Source organism: Nyctereutes procyonoides, unplaced genomic scaffold (genome assembly GCF_905146905.1).
Source record: "Nyctereutes procyonoides isolate TBG_1078 unplaced genomic scaffold, NYPRO_anot_genome, whole genome shotgun sequence".
NCBI classification, from domain to species: Eukaryota; Metazoa; Chordata; class Mammalia; order Carnivora; family Canidae; genus Nyctereutes; species Nyctereutes procyonoides.
This window is the reverse complement of record NW_026575040.1, coordinates 11,928,197-11,949,415: the sequence shown is the minus strand read 5'-3', so window position 1 is coordinate 11,949,415 and position 21,219 is coordinate 11,928,197. Positions and strand designations below refer to the sequence as shown.

The window sequence follows — 21,219 nt, the reverse complement described above, 5'->3', positions numbered from 1 at the left end:
TGGTGAAGATTTGGGAAGAGAGACGATTCCCGTCAGATGGACTCTTCCCTTCAATTTTAATCATAAAATCTTACTGTATTAAAGAATCTAGTCACATCTCACAGTCAAAACTACAAATTTGGCATTAACTCTTTCGCAAGGGACACCCGGGTGGCTCAGCGGTTGAGTGTCTGCCTTCAGCTCAAGGCGTGATCCTGGGACCTGGGATCTAGTCCCGTATCAGGCTGCTTGTGAGGAGCCTGCTTCTCCCTCTGCCTATGTCTCTGCCTCTTCCTGTCTCTTGTAAATAAATAAATCTTTTTTTAAAAAAAAAAAAAGCTTTCACTAATTTGGGTCTGTTTCAGGCTTGAAACCTACAGCTGAGCAATGAGATGCTGTCCTTTCCTTCTCTCCAACCCTCCTGCTTCCTACTTGTTCTACCACTGCCCTAGAAGCTTAGGAGGGAGGAACACTAGAGATAGAACAGTTCTTACTTAGCTGGTTGGCTTTGTGCTCTCTGGGCCTGCCTGGTTATTAGGGCTGGCTCTCTCTTGGGTTGGTACTCTCATGAGCTAACCAGAGGTTCCTGCTGCGCCCCTTGACCCTGGTAGATGCATCTCCCCCATTGCTGTCCTCTCTCCTCATTCCCTGGCACCAGGCAGGGACATGTTGAGACCCTTTCTGCAGAGGTCTCCTTGGCCCTGCAGCTGGCCTATTGGACAACATCAAATAAGACCCCATAGCAGTCCATGTGAAACAGATATGCATACCTTGCCGAGGGCTGTCATCAAAGTCATTGATGACTGTTCTCTTGCCCTCTAGACTTCTTTGTTTTTTTTTTTAAGATTTTATTTATTTATTTATTCATGAGAGACACACAGAGAGAGAGGCAGAGACACCGGCAGAGGGAGAAGCAGGCTCCATGCAGGGAGCCTGATGCGGGACTCGATCCCAGGTCTCCAGGATCAGGCCCTGGGCTGAAGGTGGCACCAAACCACTGAGCCACCTGGGCTGCCCACCCTCTAGACTTCTTAGGCAGGAATCAGCCTGCCTTTGACCCAGCCTTAAGTCCACTTCCACTTTCTCAGGCCTGAGTCAAGTAAGTTGCTGGATCTCCCAACTACAGGAAATACATTTATAAACTCTCCGAGCTGTCACCTTTGAACTCCCCTCAGCAGATAGTGTTCCTTCCCTAACCTTCTTCCACCAAAACAGGGGTTGGAACTCAACACAGCAACAGCTTTATAAAAAAGAAAAATCTCATCAATAATCTTCTTACCAAATTCTCTCTGTTCTTTCAAAACTTACATTCTCGAAGTGGATAAAAGCATTCAAGAAGCATGGACTCTCCTGTTTTCCCCCTTTGTAGCCTCAATTAAATTGGAGGCAGAAGAGTCCCACTCTTATAACCTGTATATTGTTACTTACTGCTGTAGTATAACAAATTACCCCAAAACTTAGTGGCATAAACAATAAACATTTATTATTGCTCACAGCTTCTCTGGGTCAGGAATTTGGGTGGCTTAGCTAGACAGTTCTGGCTCAGGGTCTCATGAGGTTCCAGTTAAGTTATCAGCTTGACTGAGGCTGGAGGATCACTTCTAACATGGTTCACTCCCACGGTGTGCAAATTGGTGCTGGTTGTTCATGCAAGGCCTCAATTCCTCTCCTTATGGGATTCTCCACAGGGCTGCTCACGTGTTCTGATGACACACTGGCTGGAGTCCCACGGAGTGAGCAATTCAAGAAATCAAGATGAATGCAACAACACTTGTTATGATCTAGCCTCAGAAGTCACACACTGTCACCTCTGATTCTTGATTAGCCATACCTACCAGCTCTGTTTCAACATGGAAGGGAACTATACAAGGGCATGAACACCAGGAATCAAGGATCATTAGCGAATATCTGGGAGGCTGCCTTCTACACCCTGTTACACTTGAAATGATCATTATCTCCTAAAACAAACTGAACAAAGTTCAAGTAAAGGAGAAACCATAAATTTAGATTGCTTTAAACAAAACTTCTTTGGGGACTTCTTGATTTTCAAAATTATGTATGTTATCTGGCCCTCTCTACATTTGATCCTCATCTACAAATGGGTCGAGGACTCTTCTTAAAGGAAGGCAGAGCCTATGCCTCATTTTCAGGGTTCTTTCTGGTTCTTGGATTTCTGATTTTACATAATAATCAGAAAATAAGGGTTTGTAAATATCTTTTAGAGTTGATATTTACACTAAGATTTATAATTCAACAAAAACATTCTAAGGTACATCATTATAAGAATCATCTCTGTTTTATTTATTCTACAGAATAATGATTTAAATTGAATACATTTGGGCACAGTAAATATTTGACATGAAAAGTAGTTGCATCAGAAGAGGCGTCAGAAAAATAGCAACCCATGTGACACATAGTAACTAGAAAATATTTTTGTCTCATCATTTAAGTGTTACAAATCCTGAGAATGTTATACACTGAACAAACTAGGTACTACTACTTATAATTAAATCTTGCTTGCAAATCATCTGTTAAAAAAATGCTTTGAGGTACAAATCACCTATGTATTAAACATGAGTCTTTTACATTTTACAAAGAATTTAAACAAATATATCAAACAACTAACGTTAAGTGGCTCTTAAAACAGGTATTAGTCAGGTTCAAGGACACACTGTTCCACAATTTCCCGTAGATTGGGGTTTTCCATTGCAGCTGCCACTCGCTCTTTGTCATTTATCTGCTTGTTGACTGCAAAACACAAATAAAAGTTAGCAGAGGAATTATGGCAATATATAGGGACAGACAAAAATCTTGAGCCATTAAAACAGAATTTAACTCCTTGATAGCTTAAAGCTGATTTTGGCTCATTTTTCCTAAGTTCTAGAAGGAAGGGAGACTTAGAGAAAAATCCATGGATCTTCATATAATAAAGGTATTGGCCTATATCTTCTGTCTATAATTTGCCAGAAGTGTTCTTAATGTAAGTGTCCAAAAGAGCAATGTCCATATTCTTTTCTTTTCTAGACCTTCAATTTCAGTTTCAAGTACATAGCTTTCTATCCTGCACCAAAGAAAAAAATCAAGCCTTCTTTAGAGTCAGGGTCCCTAGAGATGGATATTCTTTAGAGATGTGCGGATTGGCTGATTGCTAAATCAGCCAATATTCACAAGGCCTGCTTCTGGTTCACCTGGAGTCCTACTGAAAAATTACTTTCTTGAAAAACCTAGATTTCCCCACCTCAAGGAAGAGCTAATAACTAATTTTGCAGTTTTTTGCAAATGACCTGTAGATACTTGGATAGTACAATAATGGTATCCAAGATGAAGTACTAGCTGAAGTTGTTTTTTAGTGAGTCAAGATTGACTTACTGTCTTCCTCTGTTGAGTGGGTTCCTTCAGAAATGTAGATTTCCAACTAGGAAAAAAAAATTAAAACCAAACATTTAGAAAGCTCTGAGGTAACAAGTGAAATGGAATGCACAGTGGACTCAAGAGTCTAGGATGAAAGTCCAAATTCTATTCTTAGTTAGCATCAATGACTTAACTTAAAGACAAATCCTCTCAAAACAGAGAATGAAATTAGTAGGCTTTTTAATTTTTAAATTTGCAGAAGGTCTGCAGGGGGTATCCCCATTAATTACTTTTTAAAATGAATACACACAAATAAAATTTCATATATATTTTACTCATGGATCTCTCTACCCTACTACACTCTATCTCTTCCTCCCAAATCAGTACCTAAAGTATCTAAACTTCCTCTCTGCCCCAAGCCCCAAGAAAACCATATTAATAAACCCAGTGTAGTTTCTTCCATATTTTTCTCCATACCTACATAATGGAATGTGGATTTTATACACACAGGTGCACAAAGTTGCCAAAGTTGGAAGTTTCTTTGCTTATTTTACAACAATGGGATCACAAAATATAGTGTTCAGTATCCTCCTTTTCTCATTCACTATTATTTTGCTAAATTTACTCTCAAGTATAATATCGGTTAAACTAAACCTCTTGGCCCTGCTGCATGCCCTCAGATTAGCTAACCTCCAAGAACCAGAGCTTCTGAAACAAACACATAAAATTACTCCAAATTCTATGGCAAATAAAGCATGCTATATGATAAAGACATGCTTACTCTCCAGAAAATACTGGAGTGTATGAACCATTTACTTTAGTTATTTTATTACTAAGATAAATGTTTTTTAAGAGTGAAAAAAATCATACTTTATTAGGGCTAAAAGAGACCCTAGAGATCATCTAGAACAGTTTTTTTTTATTTTTTATTTTTTTTTAAATTTTTTTTTTTAATTTATTTATTTATGATAGTCAGAGAGAGAGAGAGAGAGAGAGGCAGAGGAAGAAGCAGGCTCCATGCACCGGGAGCCTGATATGGGATTCGATCCCGGGTCTCCAGGATCGCGCCCTGGGCCAAAGGCAGGCGCCAAACCGCTGCGCCACCCAGGGATCCCGAACAGTTTTTTTTAAAAAAAAAAACAAAACAATTTGGGACGCCTACATGGTTCAGTCGGTTAAGCATCTGACTCTTGACCTGAACTCAGATCATGACCTCAGGGTTGTGAGATTGAGCCCAGTGCCGGGCTTGGGCGTGGAGCCTGCTTAAGAGTCTCTCTCCCTCTGCCCTTCACCCACCACCCAAAAAAATACCATATGAATTCTGTTAGTGGCATAATACCAACTCTTGTTCCAGACAACAAAGCAACAGTTTAAAATCATTCTATACTCATTTACCTTGTTTTAAAATTATGCATGACTCAACTCTGAAAAATAGTTAAGTAAAAGGGAAAAGTCAAGCATTTACCCTGCTATTCCTGTATGAACTATACCTCAGGGAAACCACATAGTAGGTTTGGCATGTTGAAGCCACAAAGACTTAAATTTGAGAGGTTACTTGTGGCCCTTTCTAAGTGGTTCTTCCTGTGTTTTAAATTTTTGCTCATGAAAATATGCTCAACATTATTAGCCATCAGAGAAACGGAAGTCAAAACCACAACTGAGTTATCACTTCAAATCCACTAGGATGGCTATAATAAAAAAATAGATAATATTAATACAGAAATGCAAGTGAAGATGTGGAAAATTAGAACCCTCATAAACTGCTGGTGGGAATATAAAATGATAAAGCAGCTATGGAAAACAGTGTAGCAGTGCCTCAAAAAGCTAAATATAGTTAGCAAAAGATCTAGCAATCCCCCTCCTGGGTGGAGAAAAGATGAAAACAAACGAAAGCCTGTATACTAATGTTCATAACAGCATTACTTATAATAGACAAAAAGTGCAAACAACCCAGATGTCCACCCAGTACTCAAAGGATAAAAGGATATGGAAACTATGGTACATCCATACAGTGGAATCATATAAGGCAGCAAAAAGGAAGGAAATACTGGCACATGGTACAACATGGATGAATTCTGAAAATAATATTTTAATTGAAAGAGGCCAGTCTAAAAGACCACAAACTGTATGATTTCATTTAAATTAAACATTCAGAATAAGCAAATCTATAGAGATCAAAAGGAGACCTGTGGTTGCCTGGGGATAGGATAAGGCTTGGGGAAATGGATATGGGATTTCTTTCTGAGGTGATGAAAACGTTTTAAAACTGATAGCAGTCGGGCACCTACATGGCTCAGTGAATTAAGCATCTGCCTTCAGCTCAGGTCAAGATCCCAGGATTCTGGGATCAAGCTCCACATCAGGGAGCAGGGAGCCTGCTTCTCCCTTTCTCTCTCCTGCATGCTTTCTCTCTCTCTCAAATAAATAAACAAAATCTTAAAAAAAAAAAAAAAAAAAACAACTGATAGTGATGGTTGCACAACTCAGTGACTATATGAAAAACTATTAAATTGTACATTTTAAACAGGTGAATTGTATGAAATGTGAATTAAATCTCAATAAAGCTGTTATAAAACAACAAAAACTTCCTTACCTTATGTTTAAATGGTAAACACCGCTGAAGTTTTACTCTTAAGCACAGCCCTGTAGAGGAAATAAAATAAAAGGCCCCAATTACCTCTCTTCTTATTAGTTCTTGAAAAAGCATACAGCTGTGTGTAGGTGTCTCCTACAATACAGTAGCTGGAAACAGCTTTGGATCAGTCCAGCGTAGGTCTCCTTTGAACCAGGCACCATGCTAGCAACTTTAATACATTTAGTCTTACATATTCTTCATGATAATCCAGTGAGCCATGTATTACCAAACCCATTCTACAAACTGTGAAACTAAAGTCATAATATAACTTGCCCAAGGTCATTGAGCTAGTAAAGTGGCAGTTGGGCCTAAAACCCAAGACCACTGCAAAGCCTAGGTCCTTACTACATCAATTTACCTTAAAGCAAAAGTCAATTCACTCATTAAACTTCATGGAACACTCACAACAGGCCAGATCATGCAAAAATTGAAAACCAAGTAAGAGCCACTTAAAAAGGACCACAAGAAACTTCGCAAATTTGGAATCTTCTTATACCTGTGATATACAAGTAGAATTGTTTCCCTAAAACAAGCTCCTCTAAAGCTCAGTTTACCCCAATGCCACATCACAGTTCAATATATAGATCTTTTTTCCCAGTTGAGACTTACAAGAGAAATTAAAACTGGGCTGGGAACAGATCCTCAGTGTGCCCATCTTTCATTTCTCCCCCACCTCAAAACAAGGAATGGATTTTTAACTAAATCTACACCCCTAGACACAGAAGATAATCAGACTGTTCTTATTATGCACACAAAGTGTTTCAGAGTACTTAAGAGTCTAGAACACAGTAATTCCATAGTAAATGTTAGAGAACTCTGAAAACACTGTATAGTTTCTTTAAGATGGCCTCCCATGGGATGCCTGGGTGGCTCGGTCAGTTAAATGTCTGCCTTTGACTCAGGTCATGATCTCAGAGTCCGGGGGTTGAGCCCTGTGTAGGGCTCTCTGCTCAGCAGGGAGTCTGTTTCTCCCTCTCCCTCTGGCACTCCTTCTGCTTGTGCTTCCCCCCCCCCCCGTATGTCAAATAAATAAATAAAATATTTTTTTTAAAGATTTATTTATTTATAATAGACAGAGAGAGAGGCAGAGACACAGGAGGAGGGAGAAGCAGGCTCCATGGGCAGGCTCCAGTATTCACACTGCATGGGTTCCTGCTCACTGAGAGCCGGTCACCAGGCCTCCTAGAGGTCACCCCTGCTGCCCCCTCCCCACATCATGATGGACGTCATGATGGACAGGTGGACCTGATTGTTGGGCGGGGTGGGGGGGTGGATTTCTCTTTCCAGACACCATGGCTGCCCTCTTCCCTGTGAGCTTCAGCTTCTTTGAATGCAAACAGACTCCTAATTACTGGGATTTCAACCACTTAAACATCAAAGTCTTTGGAATAGAAGTTCTGGACGAGCTCTTTCTGTGCAAAGGCTTTTTTTTCCTGGGTTGGTGCAGCAGGGGCATCTTGTAGGCACACGGTGGCCCTGACAGAGAGAAGGCAAGTCAGACGTGCATGTGTGGAATGCTCATTTACCCGGTGTGAGCTCCACGTGAGGGAGTTTCATGCACCCCCCTGCGGTGCCCAGCGTAAGCCTGTGTGACCCTCCCTCTGCTGTGACAGTGAGGGTGTTGATAGTCGGGGGAAGGGGGGCACATGCAGCAGCAAGAGAGGGAGTCTGAATCCAGGCCTGGCAGGTTCTAAAGTCCATGCCTTCACCGCGGAGACAGAAATCTTCTGCACAATCAGTGCTTCCAGACCGTGAGGGGAGTGAGCGCTGGGGGACCCTGGGGCGTTGCAGGGAGTGGGGGCTGCACAGAGAGCACACCTGATGACCGTTCCTAAGTGACAGGGCCGAGGGGCCTTGCACCTAGTCCCGTTATGTTCCTTAATAAATCTGGTCTTGGGGAATGGCATCCTACCAAACACTCGGCCAGGCATCTCCAGTGTTGGAAACGTTTCTGTTATTGGAGATGTATTTTAATAAAGCCTGACGTCCGGGCGCCTGGGTGGCTAAGTCAGCTAAGCATCCGACTCTTGGTTTCAGCTCAGGTCATGCTCTCAGGTCACAAGATCAAGCCCCACATTGGGGTGTGCATGCAGCACAGAGTCTGCTCGGGAGTCTCTGTCCCTCTGCCCCTCCCCCCTGCTCGTTCACATTCTCTCTCTCTCTCTCTCTCAAATAAATAAATCTTTAAAAACAAAACAAACAAACAAACAAACAAAAACGTGGGATTCGATCCCGGGACTCCAGGATCGCGCCCTGGGCCAAAGGCAGGCGCTAAACCGCTGAGCCACCCAGGGATCCCCTAAATAAATAAAATCTTAAACACACACACACACACACACACACACACACACACATACACACACACACACAAGAGGGTCTCCCTGTAGATCTGTCCTAAAGCATATCTGGAGGGTTCTTCTCTTCCCTCTGCCTCCCACACTGCCTCTTTGTTACCTATGTGTCATCTCAGCATCCTAATGTATTCTGCTCACGGTTGGTGTTTCACCCACATAGTAAATAATAACTGTTTCACAACTCACAAAGCACTTTTTTGAGCATCAATATCCTCAAGATAGGCAGTACAGCATTACTAAGACTACAATATAGTCTTAGTTCAAAAATGGCTCCACTACATACTAGCTATGGGATCCTGGGCAAGTTATTTAACCTCTCTTAAGCTTCAGTTTCCTTATGTGTAAAGTAAGTATTATAATATACCATTCTATATAGGATTGTTACAAGTAGTAAATAAATTGTTACGCAATGTGCGTAAAATAGTACTTGGTACATAAAAAGTATCTAATAAATATTAGCTATTACTATTGTATAATTTTCATTTTACAGCCAGGAACCAAGATAAGTGATCTGTTTGACATCACATAGCTAACAAGCGGACAGCTAGGAGTTAAACATAGACTCCAAATCCTGTGCCCTTCATATTGGACCACACCTGCCTTCAGCTATTCTTATCAGAACTAAGTCAACACAGATGGCAACTAGCTGGTTTCCCTACCTTACCCACTCCCAAGGAAGACCCCTGGGAGTCTTCCTCATCTTTGCAATTACTTACCAGGATAACTATAACCAAGTGATGACCTAACCAGTCGGGGTGGAACGTATACTCAGGTTCCTTCCCCTGCTTCACACTACCTGCTCACAGGAAATGCCTCCCAGATGCCAGAAAGAGGGGTCTCTCTCTTTTTTAAAAATATATTTTATTTATTTATTCATGAGAGATACAGAGAGACAGGCAGAGATATGGGCAGAGGGAGAAGCAGGTTCCCTGCGGGGAGCCCAAAGCGGGACCCAGTCCTAGGACCCCATGATCACACTCCAAGCCGAAGGTAGACATTCAACCGCTGAGCCACCCAGGTGTCCCAAGAGGGCTCTCTTTATTTAGTTTTCCACTCATGTTGATTGAACATGGTTACTACACTACTATACTAACTTCTAAATAGCCAAGGGTCTTAACCGAAACTATTAAAAGGACCTGATGAAACTTTGTTCAGGGAGTGGACAGATCTGAAGCAGCTACCATAATCAGATCTGGGCACCTCTTTTTTTTTTTTTTAAGATTTTATTTATTTATTCATGAGAGACAGAGAGAGAGAGAGAGAGAGAGAGAGAGAGAAGGCAGAGACACAAGCAGAGGGAGAAGCAGGCTCCCCTCAGGGAGCCCAATGTGGGACTCTATCCCAGGACTCCAGGATCACGCCCTGGGCCGAAGGCAGGTGCTCAACTGCTGAGCCACCCAGGGATCCCCAGATCTGGGCGCCTTTAGAGTTACTTTTATTTCATGGGCTTTCTCAATCTTTGACCACACACAGTTTTTCAATAATTACAATCATAATGCAAATGCAATTTAGCATTTCAATTTTTTTGATTACTTGACATTTATAATTTTCAATAGAAATAAGAAATCCCATTATACTGGTAGCATTTCCTTATTAATAGGTGCTATAGTTTTTTCCGGGTTTCACTATTATAAATTTACTATAAATGTTTGTACATGTTACTGTTTTCTTCAATGGAATTATTTTCTTAATTCCTATGTCAAAGAGTAGAAACTCTTAATAAGGATTTGCTAATATGTACCCAGAGGCTTAAAACTACTTACACCATATGACCCAATAATTCCCATTAAAGGAATTTATCCTGAGGCAATAACTAGAGATATATGAAAATATTTATGTAGCCCTGAGCCGAAGGCAGATGATCAACCACTGAGCCATGCGTCCCAAAAAAGGTAATATTTAATGAAAAATAAAAACTATTCCTAAAAAAAAAAAACAAAAACAAAAACTATTCCTTATCAATTTTATTACCTAATCCTTATAACTGTGTTGATACTCTTATCTCTACTTTACAGATAAGGAAACTTGAGGCTCAGAAAGTCTAAGTAATTTGCCTAAAGCCACAAAGTGGCAGACCTGATAGAGATAGAATTTTAGCCCAAAGCACACATTCTTTTATGATAATTGATTTTTATTTTCCTGTTTACACTTTTGTGGAGTTTCCAGATTATTTTGTAATTTAAAAAAAACACAGGCTAAGTGTTACTTTTTGAAAAATCAAAAGAGCCTTTGCTAAAAGCTCTTAGAGTAATAGATCCCCTATTTAAGAACTCTTACATATCAAAGTATTTTAAGACACCCCCCTTCACATTAAGAGAGTAGCAGCACTTCCAATATCTGTTGATTCAGAAACTGTCCGATAACAAAAAATAAGTATGCATTCAAAAATGCTTTCTCCCAGGACTCCTGGGTGGCTCAGTAGTTGAGTATCTGCCTTTGACTCAGGGTGTGATCCTGGAGTCCCAGGATGGAGTCCCACATTGTGCTCCCTGCATGGAGCCTGCTTCTCCTTCTGCCTATGTCTCTGCCTCTGTCTCTCTGTGTCTTTCGTGAATAAATAAAAAAGTCTTTAAAAAAAAAAAAAATATGCGGGGCAACCCCGGGTGGCTCAGCGGTTTAGCGCCACCTTCAGCCCAGGGCCTGATCCTGAAGACCTGGAATCGAGTCCCACATCGGGCTCCCTGCATGGAGCCTGCTTCTTCCTCTGCCTGTGTCTCTGCCTCTCTCTCTCTCTCTCTGTGTCTCTCATGAATAAATAAAATATTTTTAAAAATAATAATAAATAAAGAATAAATTTTAAAAAATGCTTTTTCAGGATGTCTGGGTGGCTCAGTGGTTGAACGTCTGCCTTGGGATCGGGGTCCTGGGATCAAGTCCCACACTGAGCTCCCTGCATGGAGCCTGCTTCTCCCTCTGCCTATGTCTCTGCCTCTCTCTGTGTGTCTCTCATGAATAAATAAATAAATCTTTAAAAAATGGCTTTTTTTAGTATGGAGTATTAATATCCACAATATTATTGGGGCTCCTGATTGGTTGGCTCACTCAGTTAAGTGGCCAACTCTTGATTTCAGTTCAGGTCATGATCTCAGGGTCCTAGGATCAAGCCCTATGTCGGGCTCCGTGCTCAGTGGGGAGTCAATTTGAGATTCTCTCCCTCTGTCCCTCCCCCAGCTCGTGTTCTCTCTCTCTCTAATAAATAAATGAATCTTAAAGAAAAAAATAACTACAAGATTATGTATGGATTCATGGACCCTCTAGTGCCTCAATATACGGCCTCTATGCTGGAAATCACTAATGGGGATCCCAGAGCAACAAGTAAGAAGAGAAAGACAGAAATTGTTGTAACAATGGAAGCAATAATAAAACATTAATCGTTTCAGTCCATTTTATAAACTTATCTATTTTTTTTTAAGATTTTATTTACTTATTCATGAAAGACATAGAAAGAGAGGCAGAGACATGGGCAGAGGGAGAAACAGGCTCCCCATAGGGTGCCCGATGTAGGACTCGATCCCAGGACCCTAGAATCACAACCTGAGCCAAAGGCAGATGCTCAACTACTGAGTCACTCAGGTGCCCCTAAATTTATCTATTTTTAAATAGATAATATATTCCCATGGTTCCAAAACTTAAAAATATAAAAAGGTATATAGTAAAGTCTTCCTTCCACCCTGTCCCCAACCTGCCCAGTTGCTACTACCACTCCTATCTACTCCCATCACAGTTATTCATTTCTTAGGTATCCTTTACACATATACAATCAAAATACAAATTTGCTTTTGCCTTTTTTTATACAAATGTAGCAATATTACACTTGCTTTTATCTATTTTATTTATTTTTCTTTCTTAACAGTATGTCATAAAGATCTCTCCATACCAGTACATGGAGAGCTTCTTCATTTTTTCATAGCTATATAGTATTCCATTATTAATATATATCATCCTTGATTATTTCAGCAATCCCCTACTGATGAACATTTGGTTTGAAATACACTTCATCTTCTTTATTTTTTATTTATTTATTTATTTTTAGAGGAGGGAAGAGGGGTAGAAGGAGGGGAAGAGAGAGAATCTTAAGGAAGTTCTATACCCAGCACAGAGCCCAAGCAGGGCTCAATCCTATGACCCTGAGATCACAACCTGAGCCGAAATTAAAAGCTGGATGCTTAACTGACTGAGCCACGCTGGTGCTCCTCCTTTATCTTCTTTATAACAAAGTATATATTCAAAGACATCTCTTGCATATCTTACTGCTAACTACTCCAAAATATTGGGAATGCAGCCTCTCAATAGAAAACTACCTCAAAAATACGCTCTCAAATAAAAAACTTAAAAAAAAAAGAAAATACTCTCCCACTAGGACTTATGCCCATACTGCACTGAAGCCAACACAGCAGCGAAAGGTGATGGCAGTAGTGCTAGTCTGACAGCATCCACTCCAATCTCCAGAACAGGAGGAGAGGACTGGCCCACACCCACTCTCTTAATTGTAGGCATGTACAAGGAAGAGAAACAGAATGTATAACTAAAGAAGATAACACATTTGGAGTCAGGAAACCTGCACTTGAGCCTCAGCTACATCATTTCCTGCCTATATGATTCTGAGCAAGTCACTTAAACTCTCTCAGTCTCAGGTTCCTCATCTGGAAAATTCTCTCATAGGCTGTGAGGGCTACAAAAGATATACATCTGAAAAGACTCTGTGAACTATAAAGTGTAAACATGATGCTAATTGTTATTTTGGGTCAAAATCAGTAAAATAATTTAGAATTAAAATATATTTATATATAAAACCTTACCAATAAGGGTTGCCAAAGAGCAGTGAGGTACTGTTGGTGTGAACCTGATAATAACCAAATAGTCTTCTTCATTTATTTCCTGAACCTCCACACTACTTTCCGTTACCACTTCCAGTTCTTCTAAAGTATTGGGCTTCTCTGGGTCCCGGATAGTTCGAATCAAATCTAAAGAATCATTGGAGACAAGGTATTATGTTAAAACATGAATATTCTAAATAAGGATGACTTTGCTAGTCCTAATCCAAACATTGACTTCTTCTTTTTAACCAAAGATTACAGTAACTCCCCGTATTTCTGACAGAAATTTTCATGACCAGTTTCCTTTTGAGAAAAATGTTTTCTTGGTTTATTATTAGATCATAACCAGTTTCTTGGATCCAATATTGCAGAGAGAATATAAGAATGAGGAAGTGTCACAGAAGCTCAAGAAGAAGAAATAACCTTTAGTTTGGGAGAATATGGTATACAGAATTTATGAAAGTGGAATCTGAATCAAGCCTTTAAAAATGGGTGACATTTCAATATTTGATATTTAAGGTAAAGGAAATTAAAGGAAAAGAAGTTTAGGAGTGCCTGGCTGGCTCAGTTGGTAGGGTATGCAACTCTTGATCTTGGGGTCATGAGTTTGATTCCCATATTGGACATAGGGAGTACTTAAAACATTTTTAATTAAAAAAAAAAGTTTTGTCTCCTAGGAACCCAGCATAAATGAGGATATAAGAGTTTGGGCCAGACCATCAAGGATTTTTTACAGTCAGCCACAGGCAATAGGGAATCCTCAAGAGGCTACTCTGAACAAGGGAGTAATGTGGACAGCATTGCACTATCAGCTGGTAACTCATCCACTAGCTGGTAAACTCAGAACTAAAAGCAGAGCCAGAGATACCAGCTGAAAATGCTAGGCCCAAAACAGGCACATGACAATAGTAATGGAGAGGAGGGGACAGATGGAGAAGTAATTTCAGTAGCAGAATCAACAGAATTTGACAGTTCTTTGGATGTAGAAGACAAGGAAAGGGAAAAAGGAAGATGATAGATTTTTTTCTGTTTGGGAGAACATTGATAGAATGAAAAAAAAAAAAAACCTGAAGAACACAAGAAAGTTGGATGGGGGCTGGGGAAACTGGGTTCAGTTTTATACATAATGATTTGGAGGTGCTTAAGGTGCAACCCAATGGGACATTCCAGCAAATACTGAACAGTGATGTAAAGTTTAAGAGAGCACCAAAGCTAGACACATGAAAAGATGCTCAACATCACTCACCATTAGGGAAATGCAAATCAAAACTACAATGAATAACATCTCACACCTGTCAGAATGGCTAAAGTCAAAAAACACAAGAAACAAGGCAAGGATGTAGTGTTGGCAAGGATGTGGGGGAAAAGAAACCCTGTGCATGGTTGGTGGGAAAGCAAACTGATGCAGCCACTCTGGAAAACAGTACAGAGGTCTTCAAAAAGTTAAAAATAGAGCTACTCTATGATCCAGTAATCACACTACTGGGTATTTACCCAAAAAATACAAAAACACGAATTCAAAGGGATATATCCATGACTATGTTTGTAGCAGTATTATTTACAATAGCCAAGAGATGGAAGCAGCCCAAGTAGCCATCGATTGATGAATGAATATAGCTGATATATATATATATATGAATATTATTCAGCCATAAAAGAAAGAATGAAGTCTTGCCATTTGCAAGGACATGAACAGAACCAGACAGCATAATGCTAAGTGAAATAAATCAGTCAAAGACAAATACCATATCCAAATATCACTTGTACAAGTTCACTTGTAGGTGGAATTTAAGAAACAAAACAAATGAACAAAGGGAAAAAAGAGACAGACAAACCAACAAATGAATTTTAACTATAGAGAACAAACTGATGGTTTTCACAGGAGAGGCGGATGGGGGAATAGGTGAACTAGATGAAGGGTTTTAAGTGTACACTTACCATAATGAGCACTAAGTAATGTACAGAATTGCTAAATCATTATATTGGACACCTGAAACTTTAACGGAATTAAAATTGTAAAAAATAGATCAAAAGAGAGAGTATCAAAGCTAGAGTGGTTGTTGAATCCCTGAGATTTGTAAAGAATGAGCAAAACAGTAGTTTTCGACCTTGGGTGAACAATGGAATCATCAGGACTGCTTTAAAAACTGATGTCTAAACCCAACCCCCAAAGATCTTGATTTAATTGATTCCTAGTAGGGACTGGGCATTGAGCCTTTTAAAAAAATTCTTCAGGTTGCTCTTATAGGCAGCTCAATCTCAGAACCACCAATGTAAAAGGAGAGACCCAAGGATAGATTGATGGAGGTGTGGGGATGTTAATAACATTAAATGCAGCGAAAAATCCAAGTTGATGAGAGCTGAAATGAGTCTTTGGATTTGTCACCCAGAAAATTACCTGTAAGAAAGCAGTTTCAGTAGAGAGATGAAGGCAGAAGCCAGCTTGCAAATGTGGAAGTAAGCAGGGACTGAAAATGCAGTCCTAGGCTCTGGCAAGGAAGGGAGAGGGCAAAGGATGGATAACGGATTTAGACAAAGCTAGAACAATGATGACAAGGGTAAGGGAAACTGAAACATGTTTTAGAGCCCAAAGGGAAAGATCAAATAGAGTAAGTAAGAGTGAAAATATAGGAGGGAGGATGGGGGACTGGCAAAATAAACAGAAGGGAATGAGACCAAGGATGTGGGAGCCTAGGTCGTCCCCCTTGGAGAGGACAAGATTTCCTTCCTCCTCTGAGGTTGCAGAAAAAGATGGGAAAGGGGAAACAACAGAGAAATGAGGAGGTAGAAAGGAGAGCACAGGGAGTTCACACAGGATGGGCGTGATGTCTTAAGCCTAAGGTTTTGTTCTATTACCGATAGCACCCCTGTAATCAGAAATGCTACTAGGAGAAACAAGTCAAGCTCCACCTTCTCCCCCAACAACTAACTTCTAGGCTTATCACTTGATTAGCCACAGAATTTGAAAATGAAGACAGGAAAAAAAAAAAAAAGACAAAGCTGCTTCTTCACAAGGCTGTGTCACCCACGAGGCTCAGAGACACACAGCTTTTATTTTTTAAAAAAATTTTTTATGATAGTCACACAGAGAGAGAGAGAGAGAGAGGGGCAGAGACACAAGCAGGCTCCATGCACCGGGAGCCCGACGTGGGACTCCATCCCGGGTCTCCAGGATCGCGCCCTGGGCCAAAGGCAGGCGCCAAACCGCTGCGCCACCCAGGGATCCCAGACACACAGCTTTTAAAAAAGAAATGTGTTGCCCCTCATTTTAGGCATTTTCTCTGTAAGGCTCATTCACACAAGCTGCATTATATACTTTATATGCTACCTAAAGCTGAAATTAAGTCTCATCCCTTATTAAACTTCTCTGGTTTTCTATTGATTTGAGAGATCTGGATTTATTTCTTTAGAAAGAAAGCAATGTTGCTCTTCTCACATTACTCCCCTGATGAAAATTCTCCTATAGATCTGCACTGACATACTTTATACATTTACACCTTCAGTATCCAATTCTGACCTGGTATCTAAAACAATTTTTTTTATCACATTTCCACTCTTTAACCACAAACTCTATCCTGGGGCCCCGCCATTCCCTAACACGTTGTCATCTCCATACTTTTGCTTCCTTTTCTCTGCTTAGTACACTTTCTACCCTCCTTATATCCAGAGCCTACTTACGCTTCAAGGCCTAACTCAAGTGACTCCTCCATAAAGTCTTTCCAGATCCCCCACTCAGAGATTACTATCTCACCTTCCTCTGAATTTCTGTATTTCTTATTCAGGTAGATGGATTTCTACTACATAAAATTGTTTTAAAAAGTACACTTCTGCATGTATAGGTCTCCACCGGTATTAAACTTGAGGACAAGAATCATTCCCCTTCCAAAGCTGTATCCCCAAGTGCCCTTCTGTCCTGAGGTGCTATAGACAGAAGTCTGATAGGACAGGAATATGTCAGTTTTGTAGAGATCATTACACTCACAATCATCTAGCTGGGGTTAGGTCCCGCCTCTAGCAAGAGAGGAGTAAGTTAGATTGGCTCCAAAGGTCTTTTCTAACCCTGGCCTCCTTCTACTGGCCCATAATCCTTGCCCACATTTTATTTGTATTCTTATAGTTAGATCTTTCACCCTCAGTCAGCAGGAATCACTGAATATTAGTTAGAGCCAGTCTTTTTAGCCTTCAAAAACAGTACTACATAAGCCCAAAAACAAGGAGTCATAAGGCAATTGTGAAATGGTGTAAAGTGCACGAAATTTGGAATCAGAAGACACCGGCTTTGGTTTTTGCTTTTTCTTTACTGGCAGAGTGACCTCTGGGTGGTTGTTTGGCCATTCTAACCTTCTGTTTCCTCATCTGTACAATGAAGATGGTCCCAGGGGTTTCAAAAAAATTCGTGACTCTGTGTGTGTGTGTGTGTGTGTATTCGTTTATGCACGCCAGGCTTGGCAGTGATAAGAAACTATAAGGTCTAGGCCGGGGTACGAGAAGCCCATTTTCTCCTCTTCTCTCGGGGGCTTTTGGAGGGGGAGAAACCCCCCTTTTTTCCCCCCAAGAGAGCGGCTGTGACCTTAGGCCAGTCCCCATCAGTACTCTCGGTGGTGGCAGAAGGAATGCGTGTCTAGGGGCTAGGGGCCAAGCAGTGCCATCAGGCCAGCTCTGCTTCCTAACCAAGCACCCTAAACGCCTGCTCTGCCCAGAAGTCTTGACAAGGTCAGAAGGGCGTAAGGCCGTCAAGGGAAATGAAGTGATTAAGACCTCCAGACTCGGCTAACGCCAGGTTTAGGAAGAGCCCAGGTCTTAGATCCACATTCCTGCGTGACTCAGGACCCCGGAGAAAAGGCTTCCCAGGCTTCGGACGAGACCCAGCAAAAACCGGTCTCCACCCCCAGCCCTCTGGTGAGGCCCCCGTTACCCCCCATCTCCACGTACAACGCCAAACGCTGCCCTGGGTAAAATTAATTACCATAAACCTCTAGCGCTTTCTCTTCCATGATCCGGGGCTGCCGGGCAGCTCCCCGCTCAAAGAGGCCGGAGAGCCACAGTACTCTGCTCAGCGTCCAAGAGAGCAGCCCGGACACCCGCTCCATCCTCATGCTCCGCCATCCCTGGCGACTGTCCCACCCGAGCCACCGTCTCTCAGCAGCGGGCCTCGCAATTTATCAACTTCCTGGTCTTCAAATGGGCCAAGACAAGCCTAAAGATCCCGGGGAGCAGAATATAGGCGGGACCTGACGGAGCAGCGCGGAGGACCTAGGGAAGGGCCCCGCAAAGACTGCAAGCCCCAGCATGCTTTGCTCGGTTTCGGCGGGACAAGGGGGGGGGGTTCCTTTCAGCACGTGAGGTGCATTGCGTGCTGGGACATATGGGACAGAGATGTATTCTGGGATTTGTAGTCTAGGTCGGGGAAGGGGCGATAGGTAACTGTTACCTGCCACTGTTTGCCTCATTCAGCGCCCCCGATGAGCTGAAAATGAATCCTCAAGAGGTAGGGGAAAGGAGATCTTGATTTCTTTTGCTGGAGGAGCGTGTACAAAGAGAGTCTACGGTTACTTCTCTGAGGGAGCCGCTTCTTACTTCCTAGTCACGCCGGAAGTGAGTTTCCGTTGCCGTGAAACGGAAGGTGTTGGGAGTCCAATGAGGTTGATTAGGTGATTAGGTGCCGGGCCGGGGAGGGCTTTTTGATTTTTCCCGTTTCAGAGGAACTGAGGTCGGCACAATTCCCCAACGGCCACCTGAAGATCCTGTCATTCGCCTTCAGAGACAACTTAGAATGAAAGAGCTTTCCCTGGGCCCAGGATATCCAGTAGTGACATACTGCAAATAGATCATCATCCTAAAAAGAATGTCTTAAGTCCTCTGGTGGTCGTGGCTGTGGTGAATGCCAGGAACAAGGTGGATGATGTTAGTTTTACCCACCCCTCCCTCCGAGTCTCAAACGTTTATTGGGCACTTACTTTCCCAGACGTGGTGTATTTATAGACGCCGAGAATACAGAGATAGGAGGCGGCCTCTGCCCTCGAACAGCTCATAGACCTGGGAGGGAGCCAATCCCTGAAGTTGAGCGATTTGCGATTAGAAACAAACCAGACTTTGCTACCAAATGTCATCTCTACTGAGAAGGATCATTTTGAAGAATTACCCCCATTTTGCAGAATTACTCCCATGCTAACATATCCCGTTTATCTTTATAAAGTTTTGTTTATTGTCTGGCTGAATTAGACTTTAGGCTCACCAGGTTAACAAGGGAATAGTTTACGTCCCAGGGAAATTGTGTTCAGGGTTTTAGGAATTTCCCTGCCATCTGTCCCACTCCACTCCACGGCAACTAAGAGGATAGAACACCGACTTACTTGTAACCAAATTTAGGACGCCGAGATGTCCCCTCCTCTGAGGCCTCCCTGCATCTCCAAGCGTAACTGATACCCTCTTTCACTGCGCCCAGAGCAGATTACAGCACCGAACACCGTTGCATTTGTTCATTTAACGTGTGTGTCTCCATCAAGTGCCTCGTGGGTCAGGAGCTTCTTTCTGTATTTCCAACGCAAACAGTAGGTGCTTAATATGTTTCTTGAATGAACTAACTAGATGTTGTCCAAAGAATAAAGTGAATGAAACTTTACCGCCGCCTTTTGGAAAGACCTCAATCAAAACCATTTACTGAATCTCAATGAGAGCACCGTGCGTGGCATAGGTAGGGGGCACGTAGAGGAGTTTTCAGACTCCTTATTCGAACATCTTAAGAACGCTGTTGGCAAACGCTCTCCGGAACACAAAGGGCCCTAAGAATCTGAGCCGCCGCTACCTAGCTGGCTCCTCCTTTTGTGCCCTCCTCCCCGCCCCGGCCCTCGCGCAGTTGGTTGAGATCTCAACGTCACGTGTCGGGCCGGGATTTGATGGGTAGGAGCGTTGGGCCGGCCGGCCCCGCCCCCCGCGGCCAGGCCCCGCCCCCCCTGTGCGTCCCGCGGGGTTGGTCACGACCATCCCGCTCCTCGTTCCTCTGGAACGTTTTGCTCGCGGCGCTGTCTATAAAGTTGTTGTTGCGGCTTCCGCCGCGGGTGGAGGAAGATGGCGTCGGGTGGTGGTGGCTGTAGCGCTTCGGAGAGGCTCCCTCCGCCTTTCCCCGGCCTGGAGCCGGAGTCCGAAGGGGCGGCCGGGGGGTCAGAACCCGAGGCGGGGGACAGCGACACCGAGGGGGAGGATATTTTCACCGGCGCCGCGGCGGCCGTGAGTTCGCACCCTTCGGGGCGGCCGGTGGGCGGGCGGGCGCCCCAAAAGGGAAGAGCCTAAGCGGGGGTCGAGGAAGCTGGGCAGAGTGGGCCCGCCGAGACCCTGCGATGGTAACGGTAGTCGTGGCTTGGGGCCCTTAGTGAGTGCCAAGACGCTAGGGGCCTGACTTCCAGATCCCGGAGGCGGACAGCGAGGAGCGAGGAGGGGTGTGGTGGCTTCTCCACCGACGTCCCTGACAGCGAAGAGACGCCCAGGCCCAGGCCGGCACTTGGCCCTGCCTTGTGGTGACCCTAAGGACCCACGAGGCTGTTTTGTGGTCGTTTCCCGCCGGCCTGATTTAATAGGTCAAGATAAGGGGATGGGGTGCAGACTTTTCTTTCCCTAACCTTACTGCTCCGAGGATGAAATAGTGTTACCTGGAGTGGCTCAGGACAGACCCGCCCACAAATCCTTTCATTAGCTCAGAACTTCCCGTTAATTACCGGGGGCCCATTCTGGGTCTAGTTTATAGGGGCTAAATGGACTCCTCTGATCTCTAAGGAAAATCCTGACAAGTCAGTTGGAAAAAAAAAAAAAAAAAAAAAGCCCTGCCAGATAGGTCACTGCATAGACAGCAAGCTTTGTCCCTTTTATTTTTTATTTTTTTTTTTTTTGCTTTTTTTTTTTTTTTTGCTTTGTCCCTTTTAAAGGGATATATTAAAGGGCCTGAGTACCTCCGTGGGATTCAGTCTCTCCATGTGAGGAGGCAATGGTGCTTCCCTTAGTAATATCCAGGTTTCTAAGAAGAGGTGTTGGGAAAAACTGATCTTTATGTGTGGAATGTGGAGATCAGTTATCAGTTCTGGAACCATTG

The 21,219-nt window shown here is 42.7% G+C and overlaps 2 protein-coding genes across 3 annotated transcripts in view; one reads left to right on the top strand and one right to left on the bottom strand.

Moving 5' to 3' along the window:
- Positions 1-1,440: 1,440 nt before the first annotated feature.
- CIAO2A (cytosolic iron-sulfur assembly component 2A) lies at positions 1,441-18,392 on the bottom strand. 2 transcript variants are annotated; one of them, XM_055320224.1, is made up of 5 exons: positions 18,103-18,392; positions 13,119-13,283; positions 5,924-5,973; positions 3,349-3,394; positions 1,441-2,727 (listed from the first exon to the last, which is right to left on the bottom strand). In XM_055320224.1, the coding sequence occupies exons 1-5, from the start codon at positions 18,230-18,232 to the stop codon at positions 2,630-2,632; spliced, it is 489 nt and encodes a 162-aa protein (XP_055176199.1). In that variant the 5' UTR covers positions 18,233-18,392; the 3' UTR covers positions 1,441-2,629. The 2 variants fall into 2 exon arrangements, with proteins under 2 accessions (XP_055176199.1, XP_055176200.1); XM_055320225.1 differs by lacking the exons at positions 1,441-2,727; positions 3,349-3,394; positions 5,924-5,973 and adding an exon at positions 7,013-7,441.
- A 1,780-nt stretch (positions 18,393-20,172) lies between these two features.
- The window catches only part of SNX1 (sorting nexin 1), a 38,922-nt gene continuing 37,875 nt past the window's right edge, over positions 20,173-21,219 (top strand). The window contains exon 1 of the mRNA XM_055319981.1: positions 20,173-20,363. Coding sequence (XP_055175956.1) covers positions 20,205-20,363 — 159 coding nt within the window. The 5' untranslated portion in view covers positions 20,173-20,204. The remainder of the gene's footprint in view (positions 20,364-21,219) is intronic.